The sequence below is a fragment of the Equus caballus genome, chromosome 3 (genome assembly GCF_041296265.1).
Source record: "Equus caballus isolate H_3958 breed thoroughbred chromosome 3, TB-T2T, whole genome shotgun sequence".
Taxonomy (NCBI): domain Eukaryota; kingdom Metazoa; phylum Chordata; class Mammalia; order Perissodactyla; family Equidae; genus Equus; species Equus caballus.
Window position 1 is genome coordinate 43,346,991 of NC_091686.1, and position 19,446 is coordinate 43,366,436.

Below are 19,446 nucleotides of genomic sequence, written 5' to 3' on the forward strand. Positions count from 1 at the left end.
GCCCTCAGTGGGTCTGAGCCCACAAATTGTCTTCCATGTGGATCTTGTCGGGGCTTGGTTTTAGGCTTTATTAGGGCAGCTCTAGAGTAGGTTTTACTCTAAATCATGGTCCTTACTCATTAAATCTCTTGGATGTCATAGCGGGATGCCAGGTGATTTGATAAAGTATAAGGAGATCTTTCCGTCTCGGCAGGGCAGGAACTCAAACATTCCCAGAACAGCTTTTTCCTGGCTCTGCTCAAACTCTAGTGTCCCTGTTCTGCTTTCAATGCCCAGAAGCTGCTGTCTTGTATGTCTTGAGTGATTTTTGCCCTGCACGTGTACAGCTCACTTCTCAGCCACCGGCTTGTGGAGTCCCTCACTCCCTCCGGGGCTACCTCTCTGCACAGTTACCTCCTTTTCAATGACCCATCACATACATTCCAGCAGTTTTGGCTGCCCTGACCTTTGATCTTTGCCTTTTCAGTTCGACAAGACTGCCTTGCTTTGCACAGATTGTAGGCAGGAAATCCATCTCCTGGGCAATCATGAGAGCCTCCTCATAAACTTCATCTCTGGGATTATAGTCCTAGGCTGCCCATTATCCACTCTCTGAAATCAGTTGCCTCATATTTTTGCCAAGTATTAGTGTTCTGTCCAGTGGGAGTATTTGTTGGTACTACTCATTCCATTTTGATTGGAAGGGGAACTAGTTGATTCCTAATGGAATGGTTAAGAGCATTGACTTTGGCTTCAAATAGAAATAGGCTGTAGTTTCTAATCTGTGTGCCTTTGGGCTTCTTAGTTTCGCAGAGTCTCAGTTTCCTTATTTATAAGTTGGGACTAATGCCTACCTCAAAGGGTTATTGTAAGAACAAATAAGATAATATTAAGCATATAGTAGATAGTCAATAAAAATTAGCTACTACTAGTTAAGGTTCCTAAGCAAAATTATTAACATGTTTTCTATTTTTATACTTTGTTAAAATCTGAATCTTATTTCACATTAGAATACATAACTGTAGAAGTCAGTTATCTGTAAATTAGTCCTGTGTTTATGATCTTAGTTATTTTAGAAAGTATATTTCAGCTATAGAAAACATCTAAGAGATCTTAAAGAACTCTCTATGGAAAAGCAGATAACTACCCAATATTTGAAAAGAAAATGAATTTTAACAGGGTGCATTTCAACATGAAGCACCAACTGAAAGCTTTGCAATATTATTGAAAATGGAAGGGATGGAAACTTTCAAGTTTTGCAGTTTTGCTAGTGGTTGTTCGTTTTTAATGATCTATGCAGGGATAGGGATGGGGGAAAGAATGGTCAGATAATGGCAACATAATTTATTCTCAATTTTGGAATGTGTTGTTTATCTTTGGAGAAGATTTACCATCTTAATAATGTTTGGTTTATGTTAACATTAAAATGAGTCTTTTCTCCCCCTGAGAGCAATTGTTAATTATTAGCAAGGGGAATCTCATCACCAACAGGCACACTAGCTGCAGGAGAAAGCAACCTGAGATTTACAATTTAAAATGATCCACATGTGGACAATTGTGCTAACTGATTATATTGAGAATATTCTACTTTATTAAAAAAGTATGACTCCTTAATAATTCAATACTTTATATAATGACTGATATAAAAAAACTGGAACAGAATTATCTTATTTGCAACTTACAGGGAAATCAAAGGAAAGAAAGTAACTAGTGTTTATTGAAAGTCCATTATGGGTCAGAGAAGGTGAAAAGTATTTTATACGTTAACTCACATAACCGCTTACAGATATGTGTATAACTATTCTGTTTTGCAGACAAGGAACCTGAACACCAGGGATTAAGACACTCTACAGGTCACACAGCTTGGAAGTGATGAAGTGTAGATCTGAATTCAGGCCTGTTTGACTGCACAGTCCTTGCATTTTCCACTTCATTACTAACATTTTTGAATACTAGGCAAATTTTACTTACCAAAGACATTTTCTTCCTCTGGCCTGTTCCCAATAATGCAATCTCGTAGTTGGCGTAGTTTTTCCTTAATGAGGAAACAACCAGGATACAGAAGTCAAGATTTACAAATTTGTCATGGATCAAGATGAAAACATCAACTACTATAACCAGCACCACCTGACTACTTACTACCCATTTGGTACTCACAATGTCCCAATCATCATCCTTGCTACATTACATGTATTATCTTACTTAATCCTCACAACTTCATGAAGTGGATAGAAACTGTCTTCTTCTCATTTTACATACATGGAAACTGAGATACAGACAGGCTAAGTAGCTTTCCCAAATCACAGTTATAAGTGGTAGAGTCAGGATTGGAACCCAGAGCCCAGTTCATTTGGGAGCTGTTTTCCCAATCTAACACCTGAGAAGTCTACACTGGCTGTTTGGTGCCCAAAAGCAGGAGGGTGACACAATGGGGATTTGCTGGTGTCTGAGTCCAACTCCAGCCTCAGTAGGGCACCATCCTTCCTAGGAATTCCTCCTAAGAACTAAGAAATCCTTCCAGTCAACTAGGGATTGGGGAGTAAGTGGTACCTAAGGGGATTCCCCTTAGCTCATTTCTGATCTTTCTTTGCTTTCCAAATATTCTACATTTAACACGTTATCAGTTTAACCAAAACGTAAAACAAGCTCACATTCAAAAATCCCCTTTTAGAAGAGAACCTAGTAGTAGCAATTTCTCCTAAGTGTTTCTGCTGAAACCTAGACACCACATTTCCTAACTAGAGAGTTGTTTTCATTGCCTTAGAGATCCTCTCCTACGAGTGGAGCAAACGTTCTTCTTTAGGCACTCAGCGATTATTGAAGGGCCATTGTGGGTCACAGAAGGTGAAAGGTATTTTATACGTCAACTCACACAGCCACTTCCAGATATGTGTATAATTATTCCTGTTTTGCAGACAAGGAACCTGAACACCAGGGATTAAGATACTCTACAGGTCACACAGCTGGGAAATGATGAAGTGTAGATCTGAATTCAGGCCTGTTTGACTCCACAGTCCTTACATTTTCCACTTCATCACCACCATTTTTTAGCAGCAGTGACAAAAGTGAAAGATAAAGTTTTCATCTCTCTATCATCTCACCTTCAGCGATTCCACATGGGTCCTCATTATTCTAGAAAACTTCTATTACTAACTCTATGTTTGTGTTAAATTTTTTGTGGTATTTTCCTAGGATGATACCTCTGCCAATAATAACATAATTTCACAGTTATCTCTTTGATAGATTCATCCTTAGCATACAAATGAATATTTTTGTAAACTACAAGAGTAATATTGAAAAGTGTATGGGAATGAGTATGTGTGTGCATATGTTGGGAAAACAGGGAGAACATTCATTTTTTTGTTGTTCTGACTGTTGTCCAGGCCCTCATGTTAAGGACTTACTAAGGAAACATAGGGAAAAAGCTTCTTGATGTTGGTGTTGGCAACGATGTTTTGGATATGACATCCAGAAGCACAAGCAACAAAAGCAAAAATAAACAAGTAGGACGACATCAATCTCAAAGCACATCAGAAGAGGCAATCAATGAACTGAAAAAGCAGCCTTCAGAATGAGAGAAAATATTTGTAAATCATATATCTGATAAGGAGTTAATACTCAAAATATACAAAGACTTCATTTACCCCAATAGCAAAAACCAAATAATCAGGTTAGAAAATGAGCAGAGGAACTGAATAGAAATTTTTCCAAAAAAGACAAACAAATGGCCAATAGGATATAAAAAGGTCCTCAACAGCACTAATCATCAGGGAAATGCAAATCAAAGCCGCAACGAGATATCACCTCACACCTGCTAGAACGGTGATCATCAAAGGACAAGAAATGAGTGCTGGCAGGATGTGGACAAAAGAGAACCTTTGTGCACTGTTGGTGGGAATGGAAATTTGTGCAGCCACTATGGAAAACAGCATGTAGGTTCCCTAAAAAACTAAAAATAGAACTACCATATGATCCAGCAAGCCCACTTCTGGGTATACACCCAAAAGAAATGAAAACAGGATATTGTGCACTGCAGCATTATTTACAATAGCGAAGATATGAAGACAACCTAAGTCTGTCAATGGATGAATGGATAAAGAAGATGTGATAGGATAGGAAGATGATTGGAATATTGTTAAGCCATGAGAAAGAAGGAAATTGTGCCATTTGCATGAACATGAACGAAGCTTGAGGGTAGTATGCTAAGTGAAAAAAGTCAGAGAGAGAAAGACATACTGTGTGATGTCACTTATACATGGAATCTAAAACAGCTAAACTCTTGGAGACAGAGAGTAGAATGGTGGTTACCAGGGATGGGGGAGTGGGGGAAAAGGGGAGGTGTTGGTTAAAGAGTACAAACTTCCAAGTATAAGATAAATAAGTTCTGTGGACCTAACAGACAGCATGGTGATTATAGAAACTGCAGTACTGTATTATATACTTGAAAGTTGCTAAAGGAGTAGATATTGTGTCCTCACCCCAAAAAAGAAATGGTAATATATGACATGATGGAGCTGTTAGCTGATGCTATGGCGGTATAAGCATTTTGCAATATATAAGTGTGTCAAATCTACACTTTGTACACCTTAAATTTACACAATGTTGTATGTCAATTATATCTCAATAAAGCTGGGAAAAAAGGGAAAAAGACTGATTCCTTGAACAGGATTCAGTCAGAATCACTGACCTGTGGCTCTTCTGGGAGGTAGCCTTTGTACCTGTTCTTGCACTTATGTTAATTTCTTTGTTTTGTTTTGCATAAACACTAACCATATCCATTATCCTATTGTCCCTGTATGTTAGATACATCAGATCAGTCTCGAAGGACAGTAGTCCCCCTCTTATGCACGGTTTCGCTGTTCACAGTTTCAGTTACCCTGCAGTCAATCACGGTCCAAAAATATTAAGTGGAAAATTCCAGAAATACACAACTCATAAGTTTTAAATTGTGCACTGGCGAGATCTCATCGCGATGGCGGTGTAAGCAGACTCTGAAGTCATCTCCTCCCATGAACACAACCAGGTTACAACTATTTTTGGAAAAATTATCCCAGATTGAAAACTGAAAACTGGATAAAAAGAACTCCCACAACAAGGAACACTCCTGACTAAGGCAGAAGAGGCAGAAATTCCTGCTGGAGAGGAAAAAGCCACCTTTGGGAGCAGCAGAACTTCTCAGCTGGCCAGGCGGGAGCCACCCTAAGGTATGCAGCCCACCCTGGAGGAGTGAGGTCTGGATTGGGGCCGATACTGCTATATGCATCCTTCAGACACAGTCTAGCTGAGATGGGGGTCTTACTGTCTGACTTTGCTGGCTATTAACTGCAGGGAGGATACCCCCAGGAAAGCTATCAGCCAAAAGCCGAAAAGATCTGGTCTTAAAGGGCCCACGCACAAACTCACTCATTGCAGCAAACTAACATCACCAGAGAGAAAGCTGACAGTCCTTTGGTGAAATGAGACTCACCTGCTGGGCTCTGGGGGCATCTCGGTGAGAGGAGGGACCTCTCTGGAGACTGAGACATTCGTGGGGGCCATTGTTCTGACTTGGTCGAGGCGTACTGACACAGACCCCGGTGGGTGCCGTTGAGGTTCTTCCCTTGGCCTGTTCACCCAGAGGTCTGCCACACCCACTAGAGCACAGATTTAATCCAGTTCAGCCATGGCAGGCAACCTGCCCTAGGGACTGGCCCCACCTAACAGCAAGCCCTCAGGCTACTTTTCAGCCTGCATTGGCTGGGTGTTGATTCTCTACAGGCAAGGGAGTGTGTCTGCCTCTGTGGGGCAGGGCCTGTGTGAGGACCAGGTGAACTGTGGCGGACATTGGTGGAGAGGTGGGGGCCTCTGCAGTGAGGCATCAGGGTACGCTCCAGGGGGTTGAGAAGTGTGCATGGATCAGGACTGTGTTGATGGTGTGTGTGGTCCTGTGGGGGGTGAGGCTTATCAGTGGCAGAAGACCTGTGCTTCACAAATAGCCATAAAAAAGACCAGCCCCACCTTCCAAAGCCTGAAACAATTGACTGCTCCTGAGCCTAGGGCTAGCCCCATTCAGCAGCACTCCTAAGAGAACTGACAACAGCCTTGTAGGCCTGAGGCCTATCACAACTGTAAGCCCCTGAGCCTAGCAACCAGCTACACTGGGTACCAACCCAATTAAGAGGAAAACTGCAACAGGAGTCTGTGGATAGACTTTGTAGCCAGCAGTGCTGAGGCTCCCCAAACCAGATTTACAAACAGCTGGCCAGGGAAGGAAAGACTAGACTCCCTGGGTACCTGCAGTGGGAGCAACCCTGCCACAGCAGAAGGACACAGGTAGCCCACAAAGGAGTCACTCCTGGATCTTCTGGACTGGTGAAGAGAGGGAAGCACGCTGCTGGGCCTCATAAAGCATCTCATACATAAGGCCACTTCTCCAAGATCAGGAGACATAGCCGACTCACCTAATACATAGAAATAAGCACAGAGAAAGAGGCATAATGAGGAGACAAAGGAATACTTTCCAACCAAGGGGACAGGACAGAACCCCAGAAAAAGGACTAAATGAAACAGAAACAAGTGACCTACTTGACAAAGAGTTCAAAAAAAATATCAGAAGGGTGCTCACAGATATTGGGAGAAGACTGGGTGAACACAGTGAGCCCACCAGCAAAGAACTGGAAGATATAAAAAAAGAACCAATCAGAAATAGAGAATACAATACTGGAAGTGAAAAATTCACTAGAGGGACTCAATAGCAGAGTAGAGGATGTGGAAGAATGGATCAGTGAGCTAGTTGAAAGACTGGAGGAAATCACCCCAGCTGAACAGACAAGAGAAAAAAGAATTAGACAGAATGAGAACAGTCTAAGGGAACTCTCGGACAATATCAAGCATGCTAACATTCAGCTTATAGGTGTCCCAGAAGGAGAAGAGAGACACAAAGGGGCAGAAAATTTATTTGAAGAAATAATAGATGAAAATTTTCCTAAACTAGGGAAGAAAACAGACATCCAAGTACAGGAAGCACAGAGAGCTCCAAACAAGATAGGTCCAAAGAGGCCCACACCAAGACACATTATAATTAACATGTCCAAAATTAAAGATAAAGAGAGAATCCTAAAAGCAGCAAGAGAAAGGCCACAAGTGACATATAAAGGAAAACCCATAAGGCTATCAGCTGATTTCTTAACCAAGACCCTACAGGCAAGAAGAGAACGGCACAATGTATTTAAAGTGCTAAAAGGAAAAAACCTACAGCCAAGAATACTTTATCCATCAAGGTTGTCATTCATAATGGAACGAGAGATAAAGAACTTCCTAGACAGGCAAAAATTAAAGGAGTTTATCACCAAGAAACCAGTTCTGCAAGAAATGCTGAAGGGACTTATTTAAGTTGGAAAGCAATGACTACAAATAGAGATTAAAAAAAATTATCAAAAAAACAAACAAAAAACCAGGCAATAAAATCACTTGTAAAGGTAAAAATATAGTATAGGTAGCAGATCAACTACCTGTGATGATAATATGAATGTTAAAAGACAAATGTACTAAAATCACCTATTTCAATGATAAGAGGGTAATGGATAGACACACACTAAACAAGAGACTATATATAATTTCAAAAACATAATGTGGGAGGAGGGGATGAAAAAATAGAGCTTTTAGAAAGAGGTCAAGCTAAAGAGTCTATCAACTCAATATAGACTATTATATACATAGAATATTAAATAGGATCCTCATGGTAATCACAAATCAGAAACCTATAATAAGTAAGCAAAAAAGTAAGACAAAAGAAATCAAACATATTAGTAAAGAAAGCCATCAAACCACAAGGACAGAGAGCAAGAGAAAAAGACAGGAACAGAGAAGAACTACTAAAACACCCAGAAAAAAAAGTAACAAAATATCAATAAATACATATTTATCAATAGCTACTTTAAATGTCAATGTACTAAACGCTCCAATAAAATGCCATAGGGTGGCCAATTGGATAAAAAACAAGACCCATGTATATGCTGCATACAAGAGACACACTTCAGACCTAAAGACACTCACAAACTGAAAGTGAAAGGATGGAAAAAGATATTCCATGCAAATGTCAAAGAAAAGAAAGCACAGGTAGCAATACCTATATCAGATAAAATAGACTTTAGAACAAAAACTATAACAAGAGACAAAGAAGGGCACTACATAATGATAAAGGGAACAATCCAACAAGAAAATATAACACTTGTAAATATCTATGCACCCAACAAAGGAGCACCTAAATATATAAAGCAATTATCAACAGACATAAAAGGAGAAATAGACAGTAACACAATAATAGTAGGGGACCTTAACACTCCACTTACACCAATGGATAGATCATCCAAACAGAAGATCAATATGGAAACACTGGCATAAAAGGACACATTAGACCAGATGTACTTAGTAGATGCATATAGAACATTCCATCCAAAAACCACAGAATACACATTCTTTTCAAATGCACATGGAATATTCTCCAGGATTGATCACATATTAGGCCACAAAACAAGTCTCAATAAATTTAAGAAGATTGAAATAATACCATGCATCTTTTCTGACCACAAAAGTATGAAACTAGAAATCAATAACAGGAAGAAAACCAGAAAAGACACAAAAATGTGGAGATTAAACAAAATGCTACTGAACAATGATTGGGTCAATGAAGAAATCAAAAGAGAAATCAAAAAATTCCTGGAGACGAATGAAAATGAAAACACGACATGCCAAAATCTGTGGGATACAGCAAAAGTGGTTCTACGAGGGAAGTTTATAGCAATTCAGGCCTACCTCAACAAAAAAGAAACATCCCAAATAGACAATCTAAAAGTGCATCTAAAGGTACTGGAAAAAGAACAACAAACAGAGCCCCACATCAGCAGAAGGAAGGAAATGATAGAAATCAGAGCAGAAATAAATGAAATAGAGACTAAAAAAACAATAGAAAAAATTAATGAAACCAAGAGCTGGTTCTTTGAAAAGATAAAGAAAATTGACAAACCCTTAGCTAGACTCACCAAGAAAAAAAGAGAAAAGGCTCAAATAAATAAAATCAGAAATGAAAGAGGAGAGATTACAATGGACACCTCAGAAATACAAAAGATAACAAGAGATTACTATGAAGAACTATACACCAACAAATTGGATAATCTAGAAGAAATGGATAAATTCTTAGAAACATACAACCTTCCAAAACTGGACCAAGAAGTAGAGAATCTGAATAGACCGAACACCAGTAAGGACATTGAAACAGCAATCAAAAACCTCCCAAAAATAAAAGTCCAGGACCAGATGGCTTCCCTGGTGAATTCTACCAAACATTCAAAGAAGACTTAATACCTATCCTTCTCAAACTCTTCCAAAAAATTGAAGAGGAGGGAAGCTTCCTAAGTCATTCTATGAAGCTGACATTATCCTGATACCAAAACCAGACAAGGACAACACAAAAAAAGAAAATTACAGGCCAATATCACTGATGAACATCAATGCAAAAATCCTCAACAAAATACTAGCAAATCGAATACAACAAGACTTTAAAAAGATCATACATCATGATCAAGAGGGTTTCATTCCAGGGATGCAGGGATGGTTCAACATCCACAAATCTATCAACGTAATACACCACATTAATAAAATGAAGAATAAAAATCACATGATCATCTCAATAGATGCAGAGAAAGCACTTGACAATATACAGCATCCATTTATGATAAACACTTTAAATAAAATGGGTATAGAAGGAAAATACCTCAACATAATAAAGGCTATATATGACAAAGCCACAGCAAATTTCATTCTCAACAGAGAAAAACTGAAAGCTATCCCTCTAAGAACAGGAACCAGGCAAGGATGCCCACTGTCACCACTCTTATTTAACATATTATTGGAAGTCCTAGACACAGCAATCAGGCAAGAAGAAGAAATAAAAGGGATCCTCATCGGACAAGAAGAAATGAAACTGTCACTCTTTGCAGACAACATGATTTTATGTCTAGAAAACCCTAAAGAATCCACTAAAAAACTTTTAGAAACAATAAAGGAATACAGTCAAGTCGCGGGATACAATATCACTGTACAAAAATCGGTTGCATTTCTATACACTAACAACGAAGTAGCAGAAAGAGAAATTAAGAAGACAATCCCATTTACAACTGCAACAAAAAGAATAAAATACCTAGGAATAAACTTAACCAAAGAGGTGAAAGATCTGTACACCGAAAACTATAAAACATTGTTGAAAGAAATTGAAGACACAAAGAAAATGAAAGATATTCCGTGCTCTTGGGTTGGAAGAATTAACATAGTTAAAATGTCCATACTTCCTAAAGCAATCTATAGTTTCAATGCAATCCCTATCAAAGTTCCAACAACATATTTCACAGAAATAGAACAAAGAATCCTAAAATTTATATGGAACAACAAAAGACCCTGAATAGCCAAAGGATTCCTGAGAAAAAAGAACATAGCTAGAAGTATCACACTCCCTGATTTCAAAATATACTACACAGCCATAGTGACCAAACAGCATGGTACTGGCACAAAAACAGACACACAGATCCATGGAACAGAATCGAGAGCCCAGAAATAAACCCACATATTTACGGACAGCTAATATTTGACAAGGGAGCCAAGAGCATATGATGGAGAAAGGAGAGTCTCTTCAATAAATGGTGTTGGGAAAACTGGACAGCCACATGCAAAAGAATGAAAGTAGACCATGCCCTTACTCCATGCACAAAAGTCAACTCAAAATGGATTAAAGATTTGAACGTAAGACCCGAAACCATGAAACTTCTAGAAGAAAACATAAGCAGTATGCTCTTCGACATCGGTCTTAGCAGCATATTTTCAAGTCCCATGTCTGACTGGGCAAGGGAAACAAAAGAAAAAATGAACAAATGGGACTACATCAAAGCAAAAAGCTTCTGCACAGCAAAGGAAAGCAGTAACAAAATGAAAAGACAACCTAACAATTAGGAGAAGATATTTGCAAACCATATATCAGATAAGGGCTTAACAGCCACAATGTACAAAGAACTCATACAGCTCAACAACAAAAAAACCAACAACCCGATTAAAAAATGGGCAAAAGATTTGAACAGAGATTTCTCCAAAGAAGATATACGGATGTCCAACAGGCAAGTGAAAAGATGCTCAACATCATTAGCTATCAGGGAAATGCAAATCAAAACTACAATGAGGTATCACCTCACTCTGGTCAGAATGGCTATAATTAACAAGACAGGAAACAACAAATGTTGGTGAGGATATGGAGAGAAGGGAACTCTCATACACTGCTGGTGGGAGTGCAAACTGGTGCAGCCACTATGGAAAGCAGTGTGGAGTATCCTCAGAAATTAAGAATAGATCTACCATATGATCCAGTTACCCCACTGCTGGGTGTTTATCCAAAGAACTTGAAAACACAAAGGCATAAAGATACTTGCACCCCTATGTTCATTGCAGCATCATTCACAATAGCCAAGATTTGGAAGCAACCTAGGTGCCCATCAAGGGACAAATGGATAAAGAAGATGTGGTATTTACACACGATGGACTACTACTCAGCCATAAGAAATGACGGAATCTGGCCATTTCTGACAACATGGATGGTCTTTGAGGGTATTATGCTGAGTGAAATTAGTCAGAGGGAGAAAGTTAAATACCATATGATCTCACTCATAAGTAGAAGATAAAAACAACAACAAACAAACACATAGCGTTGGAGATTGGATTGGTGGTTACCATAGGCTAAATGGGGAGGGCAAAAGGGGTGATTAGGCTCACATGTGAGGGGATGGACTATGATTAGTTTTTGGGTGGTGAACATGATGTAATCTACACAGAATTCGAAATATATTATGATGTACATCCGAAAGTTATATAATGTTATAATCCAATGTTACTGCAATTAAAAAAAAAAAGTGCACTGCTCTGAGTAGAGTGATGAAATCTGGCACCATACTGCCTGGGACGTGAATCATCTCTTTGTCCAGGGGATCCACACTGTACACACCACCCGCCCCAGCCACTAGCAGCATCTTGGTTATCAGATCCACTGTGGGGCATCAAAGTGCTTGTGTACAAGTAGCCCTCATTCTACTTAATAATGGCCCCAAAGCGCAAGAGTAGTGATGCTGGCAATTTGTACACGCCAAAAAGAAGCCACTGAGTGCTTCCTTTAAAGGAAATGTTGAAAGTTCTGGCCTTGGTAAGAAAAGAAAAAAAATCATATGCGGAGGTGCTAAGATCTACAGTAATTTCATTATAGTCTATTGCTGGAATTGTTCTATTTTATTATTATTATTGTTATTAATCTCTTACTGTGCCTAATTTATAAATTAAACTTTATCATAGATATGTGTGCATAGGAAAAAAACACAGCATATATGGGGTTCCTACTATCTGAGGTTTCAGGCCTCCCCTGGGGTCTTGGAATATATCCCCCCGAGGATAAGGGGGCACTGCTGTAGTGAGCATGGTCCACCTTAATTTCTTTCTAAAACAATATTGAATATAAATATACAAACAAAATAGAAACAACCAAGAATTTAATAAAACAAGTAGCGAAATCATTTCCAAGAAGACATTTTGTTTGGCTTTCTCTAACTTGTAAGCTTTATTAGTGAAGGGTCTAAGGAGGATGAAGGACAATAGATTTATTTCAACAAAGCTTATCTAATCCAGCGGTCCTAGCAAAGGGGTTTGCAGGTCTGCGCTTGAGCACGTGTTGCCTGTTTTGGGGTAGGAGGGAGGTCTCATGGAGATGCCTCGGCACACGGTGAGGAGCAGCGCTGTAATTCCGGCCAGGAGCGACCAGCGGGCGCAGGGCTCCACGGTCGGCACGGTGCGCGTTTGTTTGGCAAAATGGCCGTCCTGGCTGCACAAGGCCCGATCCGAGCAGGTGCCGCCGTCGGCCCACAGCCAGAGCTGCCCTGGAGATGGGCCCTTTCTGACCGGAGGGACCTTAGATGTGCTGGGGGCGCCCCTGGCCTCAACTGTCTCCTGCCTATATGCCACATTCTTTGAAATTTCACCACTGGGACTAATTTTTCTGTCATTGAAAAATGATTTCCTAAGCATTGTTTTTAAATAAAAATGATCTCTTGGGAATGGTGGCACATTAAGCTATTAATGATTATTTATACTTTGGTCTAAACTAGCTAATTAAATGTGTTTAATCAAACAGCTGCCCGAGAACTGGTTTCTAAGGCACTGGGGCTTTCCATGATGATAAGAAAAACACTGCAGGCGCATCTGGGGAGAGGGAAGGCCTGTGGGACGAATAGAGGACGGTCCTGACCCGTCACTCAGGAATGTCGCGGGGTGTTTATGGTTTATTTTGTTTTCAGTCTCATCTCAGAACCACCTCCTCTAATTCGCTCTCAGGATGTAGATTGTATTTATAGAAGACAAGCTCATCTGAAGTTAATACTCTCGGCATCATTTCTCTGCAAATCCTGACTGACACATATATAGGGTTTTTTCCCCCCCAAAAGTTGAGGAGAAGAGGAGATAAAATTCATTACATTTCGTTTAGGACTGTTGCCTGATATGATTTCATCCGTTTTCTCGTCCCTTTAAGTCTGGTCCACATAGGACACTCTTCAGGAGGCTGGGCACAGCTTAAGTGTAAAGAAGCGTCACCCTCATTTCAGCAGGAAGACGCACACAACGTTCCCTGTTCTGAGGACAGCCATGCAGCTGCCTGGGTGTTAGCGCTGATACCCGCGTCCCAGCATCGGTCCACCAAACGTTTGTAAACATAAAGTCTGGATAGTTTCAAACTTCTAATTGGTAGTTTGAAAACATCTTTTTTTTTTCCCCCATTCCTGTGGGTAGTGAAAAACAAAAGAACAATAATCTGTATTTCTTGTGAAGACTAAACATTTACAAGGAGGCTAGGATCGCTGCAGGTGAGGGAATGTTCCAGAAGGGATGGGGTCAGTATTACCTGCTGAATCATCTCCAGGCCAGTCTTTCCCACCTGCCACTGTTTAAATTTCTCCAGGGCTTCGTCCACAGACAGTGTCCCGTTCTTGACCTGCTCCTGCAGGAGGATGAGCTCTTCCTGCCCGGCAGGCAGGCAGCCTCTTGCTGTGGACAAGGCTTGACTCTCCACCCGGGCTCTGTCTACAACACCAGGGAAGGGTGTTTTAACAAGTCAATAGACAACAACTGGCAAAAAAAGCACTCTAAAAAATAAGCAGTTTGCGTTTCTTGATCTAATCAGTCTATGCACTCTTGCAGAATAAATCAGTATAAATTTTTTTTTTTTTGAGGAAGATTAGCCCTGAGCTAGCATCTGCTGCCAATCCTCCTCTTTTTGCTGAGGAAGACTGGCCCTGAGCTAAGATCCATGCCCATCTTCCTCTACTTTATATGTGGGATGCCACCAAAGCATGGCTTGACAAGTGGTGCCGTGTGCGCACCTGGGATCCCAACTGGTGAACCCCGGGCTGCCAAAGTAGAACGTGTGAATTTAACCACTGCACCATCGGGCTAGCCCCCAGTACAAATTTTTTTTTTACCAGGTTTCTTTCTAAGGATTGTAGTGCCTGGCACCTAGTGTTACAGGTAAAGAGAATGTGTGTCATCACTGACAAACACACAGGGACAAGGAGAGAAAGAACAATAGCAAAGATTCTGCCCTGCACTCCTTGTGGGAAGTGCCAATTTCATGATCTTGTTGTGAGGATTACTTTTAATCATGTGAACAAAATACTTAGCATAGTGCCTGACACATAGAAAGGTAAATAAATATTAACATTATTATTAATAATAAATATTTTTGTGGAATAAACATAATCTCTCTAGTTTTGGGAAGAGATCTGAACCAACATCCAACTGTCACAGAAGTTTAGGATCATTTAAAAATTTATTCCTGAAAGATTTAAAACAAATAATTCCTGGTCATTTTGTAGTGAACTGCTTCCTTTTCAAAAAAGTTGATTTTGGAGCATGCCGAGTATAAGTTGGTCCACACAATAAGAACGTTAGATGGTCCGGCTTCCCACGTGAGGCTGCTAATGCCACACCAGAGACTGGCCTGAGGCACGATGGCAGCAAATTGCAGACCGAGGTAAATTCAGCATTTTATTTGTCCCATGTGGTGTTTAAGGACATAAGTGAACCTGCATGGCTTCAGGGATGCCATGTGCTCTCCAGGCTACCCCAATCCCTGTCACTCCCTACAGTCATTGGATGACATTACACTTGTGCTACTTGCCTGGAGGCAGAACTCATTGGAGTTTGTACTTTCTCATTTATATATTTCCATTAAGTCCAACACACTGAATGAATTATCTCAGGAGGGATCGGGTCACTCAGCGGCAGCGCATGTCTTATGCACCATCAAATCTACGTATGCCTATAGATGGGCCAGCCCGGTGGCTAAGTGGTTAAGTTTGTGCACTCTGCTTTGGCAGCCTGGTGTTCGGGTTCAGATCCTGGGTGTGAACCTACACACGGCTCATGAAGCCATGCTGTGGTGGTGTCCCAAATACAGACTAGAGGAGGGTTGGCACAGATGTTAGCTCAGGGACAATCTTCCTCACCAAAAAACTCCCCCAAAACAAAACCCACAAATATGCTCCTAATGTCTAGAAGGAGAGAATTGTGGTTGGGTCCCACTGTGTACTAGTAAGCTGTCCGTGAGCCTGGAGAAATCGCTCACTACAGGGAGCCCTTCTTCCAGAAAGAAGCAGATCAACTAGTCTGTATCTAGACCAGACTGACAAGGAGTTGGGAACAGGGAGGGCATTCAAAGTCTAGAATAACAAGGATTTGTTGATGGTGATAGGATTGGTTTGTCTGGAAAAGCGAAGTGTCAAGCACTTGCTAGCAGGTTTGATGTGTCTGAAGGGGACTTGAGCCCCGGGCTGTCTCGGCGTGATCTCTCCTGTCCCTCTCAGTGTTGAGAGGGACGCCAGCAGTGAACCTTGGAACAGGGACACAGAAGGGGTCCTTTCTGACAAGTGCATGAAGCTGCCCCATGGCCAATCGTCCTGATTCCCACTGGACTCTCTTGGCTTGCCTTTTCTCTTCAGAAGTCCTGCTCTTCCAGAACTAACAAGATGCCAACAGATTCTATATCTCAATCTTTTCCTTCAGGGATGACGGAGCATGAGATCCCAGGGGAATCGGAGAAGACAAGGCAGCCAAAGGTGTCCTGGGTCAGCAGCCCACAGCACAGGTCACAACTGAGATCTTGCTTCCTGCACCAGCTGCTTCTCATCGGACTCCACACTCCGACTCAGCTCCCGGGGTGCATCTGCAGCAGGGTTCCCTGCGCCCTTCCTGCAGCTGGGAGGTGCAGCGTCTCCCCTGGAACGCGCGGTCATTACGTGCGCCCCCTGCTGTCCTCCCCTGGCCTAGGTGTGACTCCATTTTTATCTCAAGTGACCCATGCAGCTGGATTTTCTGCTTTTGTGGAAGTTATGTCAAGGAAAGTCTGCCCAGAGAACTGTACCAGCTTCCATTTTGCTCTATGTACAGGTTCAGCTGAATTAAAAAAATACTGAACTTTTCAATAATATTCATTTCAGTTACCCCTTCATATTTCAAATACTAGCTACTAAAACAGAATTAAGCTGACTCTGCTGGGGAGGGTGGCGTTCGGTCCTGCGTGCTTGTGCAGAGACAAGAAGAGCAAGCGGAGCGGCAGCATCTCCGGCAGATCGAGTCCTGGAACTGAGTCGTCCACAGCCAGACTGATTTTACAGAGAACAGTTTGCATCATTCAAGAGAAAAAGCACAAAAACTCTAATAATTTATCATCTAAACCTTTCTTTCACTGCTCGTGATTCCCATGTGACTGTAATGTGAAGTCCTATAGCTTTAAACGCTGCACAAAGTAACAGACTTTAATAACACATATGGCAAGCGGTGCTGTCTTCATCCTTTTATTTTCCTAAATAATTGCCTGATTTCAGCTCTTTTTTATTTATTTATCTTCTTTATGAATTTAGATGCATTCTTCCAGACTGTCGTCTCTCTCTCCAAAGGAAAAAAACATACTTTCAGATTGATTTTCTTAAATCTATAAATTATTTTAGGAAGAACTTAGACTATTTAGTCTACCCATGCAGGAAAATGGTGTGCCTCTCTTCTCTGATGGGAACTTTTGGTGTTTTCAATGTACGTGAATAAGTTCTTTCTTTTATATGATGTCTCCAAACTAGTATTGTTGGCACATAAAAAAGCAAATCATTTCCAAATTATATTCAACTGTTTTAAATAATTTTTGACTCTTATAATTGATTCTCTCAGGCTTTCTAGGCAAGTATATATATTATCTAAAAATAGTGAAAAAGAATCGTCTTCTCAATAGTTATCCTTTTTATTTTAGATTCATATGGTATTCCAGGTGCTAGAATTTTCCAGAATAATGGTAAGTACCAATGTTGATAAGAAGCATCCTTATCTTGTTCCTAGACCGAAGGAGAATAGCTCTGATCTTGAACTAGTAAGATATTCTTGATAATGTTGAGAAATTACCCTCTTTCTTATTTTGTTAGATTTTAAAAAATAATGAATAGTTGAATAATAATGGTTTATGTCTTTTTCCTCATTAATTGAGATTATCATGTATTTTTTCTTAATGAATTAACTAGCTCATTACATTAATATTTCTACTCCATGGGATGGTTTATATAATATAAAAAAATCTTTTATGTGAGTTTGAAATACCTCAGCAGTGAAACTTGTCCCTGGTTATCTTTTGAGTTAAAATTTATGCAAATATTTCTTAGTTATTAGTCTAGTACAATTTTTAAGTTCCTTTTATCATCTAAGTTTTTTTATAAGTTGAGTTTAGTTTTTTAATAGACTTCATTTTTTAGATGTTTTAGGTTCGTAGTAAAAATGAGCAGATGGTACAGACATTTCCCATAAACCCCTTCCCCCACACGAGTAGCCTCCTCCATTGTCAGCATCCCCCACCAGAGTGGTACATTTGCTCCAACTGATGAACTTACACTGACACGTCGTTATACCTGGACAGAATTTTGTTAATTAGTATTTCTATTTAGAAAGTCATATATTTTTATATACAAGAAAAGGAAACAATTCCTCTGATTCTGTATACTGCTATCTTCTCATGACTGATTTTCTTATTGGTGTTCTGTCCAGATTTGCCACTTTACTCTTTTTAAAAATAAAATTAGATTTAGTCAACATTCCTTGTGTTTTCACATCTTTGAATTCTTTAAATTCTACATTTAATTTTCACCTTTTCTTAGATCTATTTCCCTGGCTCTTGTTCCATTTTTCTACTCGAGTGTCTAGTTCCTTTGTTTTCCTTGTCTTGTTTCATAACTGAAGCTGTAAGGTTCTGATGTTGCGTCTGTTTATAGAGACGGTTTCTAGGGCTGTTTTCTAAGCAGTCAATTGTGTTTTAATATTCTCTTTGCCTTCAGAGTTTTTCAGAATTTTCTTTGTTGTTCTAATTGTTACAATTTCTGTTAATTCTTTAAATATTGTATTGAGATCAGAAAGTGGGTTGAATAGGTGATATTTTATTGAGATTTGTTTTAGTAGGCTAGCATGCTATTATATTACCACTTATGGAATCTTGAAAAGTATATACTCTATCAAGTACAAACTTACATTATCCTCATTTTTCTATATACTCCTTTTAATTTTTTGTATTTTTACTACTTTATAAGTCAAAAATTCAAAGTATTTATAACCTATCACTACTATTGTGCTTTTGTCAGATTCTTTTATTTTATCACATTAAATATTTGAGTGCTCTAATATTTGCCACATAAAAGTACAGAAACGATGTGCTTTTATTTGGATTTTAGAATTTAAAGAAATAAAATGATTTTCTTTGTCTAATACTTTTGCCTTGAATTCTATTTTTTCTAAAATTAAGGTTGAAACACCTTCTTTATTTCTGTTTCTCTAAGCAATCACTATTCACATTATTCACTATTTTCAACTTTTCTTTAGTATTTTTTTGCAATATATCTTTTTAAAGCAAAATATAGTTTGATTCTGTCTTTTATCTAAATTTGAGCCTGTGTCATTTGTAAAAGAGAATGTATAACATGGCATTTGAAACCAGGCAGGCATGGGGACAAATCTCAGTTCTGTCCTCCTCCCACCTTTGTAAACTTCAGTTTCTTTGGCTAGAAAATGAAGATAAATATTGCCTTTCTTAGAGGGTTGTTGCAAGGATTAAAGGAGCTAAGGTGTGTAATATGCTCTGTTGTGTCCAGGCTTGTGCAAAAGCCCACAAAGTCGTAGAGACCTGTTGCTGTGAGGACGGCCTGGAAGGACAGAAGAAGGAGATTATAAACATGGGCTTCAAAGTAAAACAGAACTGAATTCGAATTTCACTTCTACCGCTTGTTAGTTCTGTGACCTTGGTGGCAGGTAACCAATCCACCTTAAAAAGGATAATACTATCTACCTCATAATGTAGCTGTGAGGACTTCATGAGCTAGCGTATGTAAA

The 19,446-nt window shown here is 39.7% G+C and overlaps 1 protein-coding gene across 9 annotated transcripts in view; it reads right to left on the bottom strand.

The window, feature by feature from the left end:
- BANK1 (B cell scaffold protein with ankyrin repeats 1) overlaps positions 1–19,446 on the bottom strand; it is a 313,664-nt gene that overhangs the window by 7,792 nt on the left and 286,426 nt on the right. For all 9 annotated transcript variants that reach the window (XM_070263353.1, XM_070263356.1, XM_070263359.1 and 6 more), the window contains 2 exons: positions 13,937–14,115; positions 1,951–2,014 (listed from right to left, as the gene is read on the bottom strand). In XM_070263353.1, coding sequence (XP_070119454.1) covers positions 1,951–2,014; positions 13,937–14,115 — 243 coding nt within the window. The remainder of the gene's footprint in view (positions 1–1,950; positions 2,015–13,936; positions 14,116–19,446) is intronic.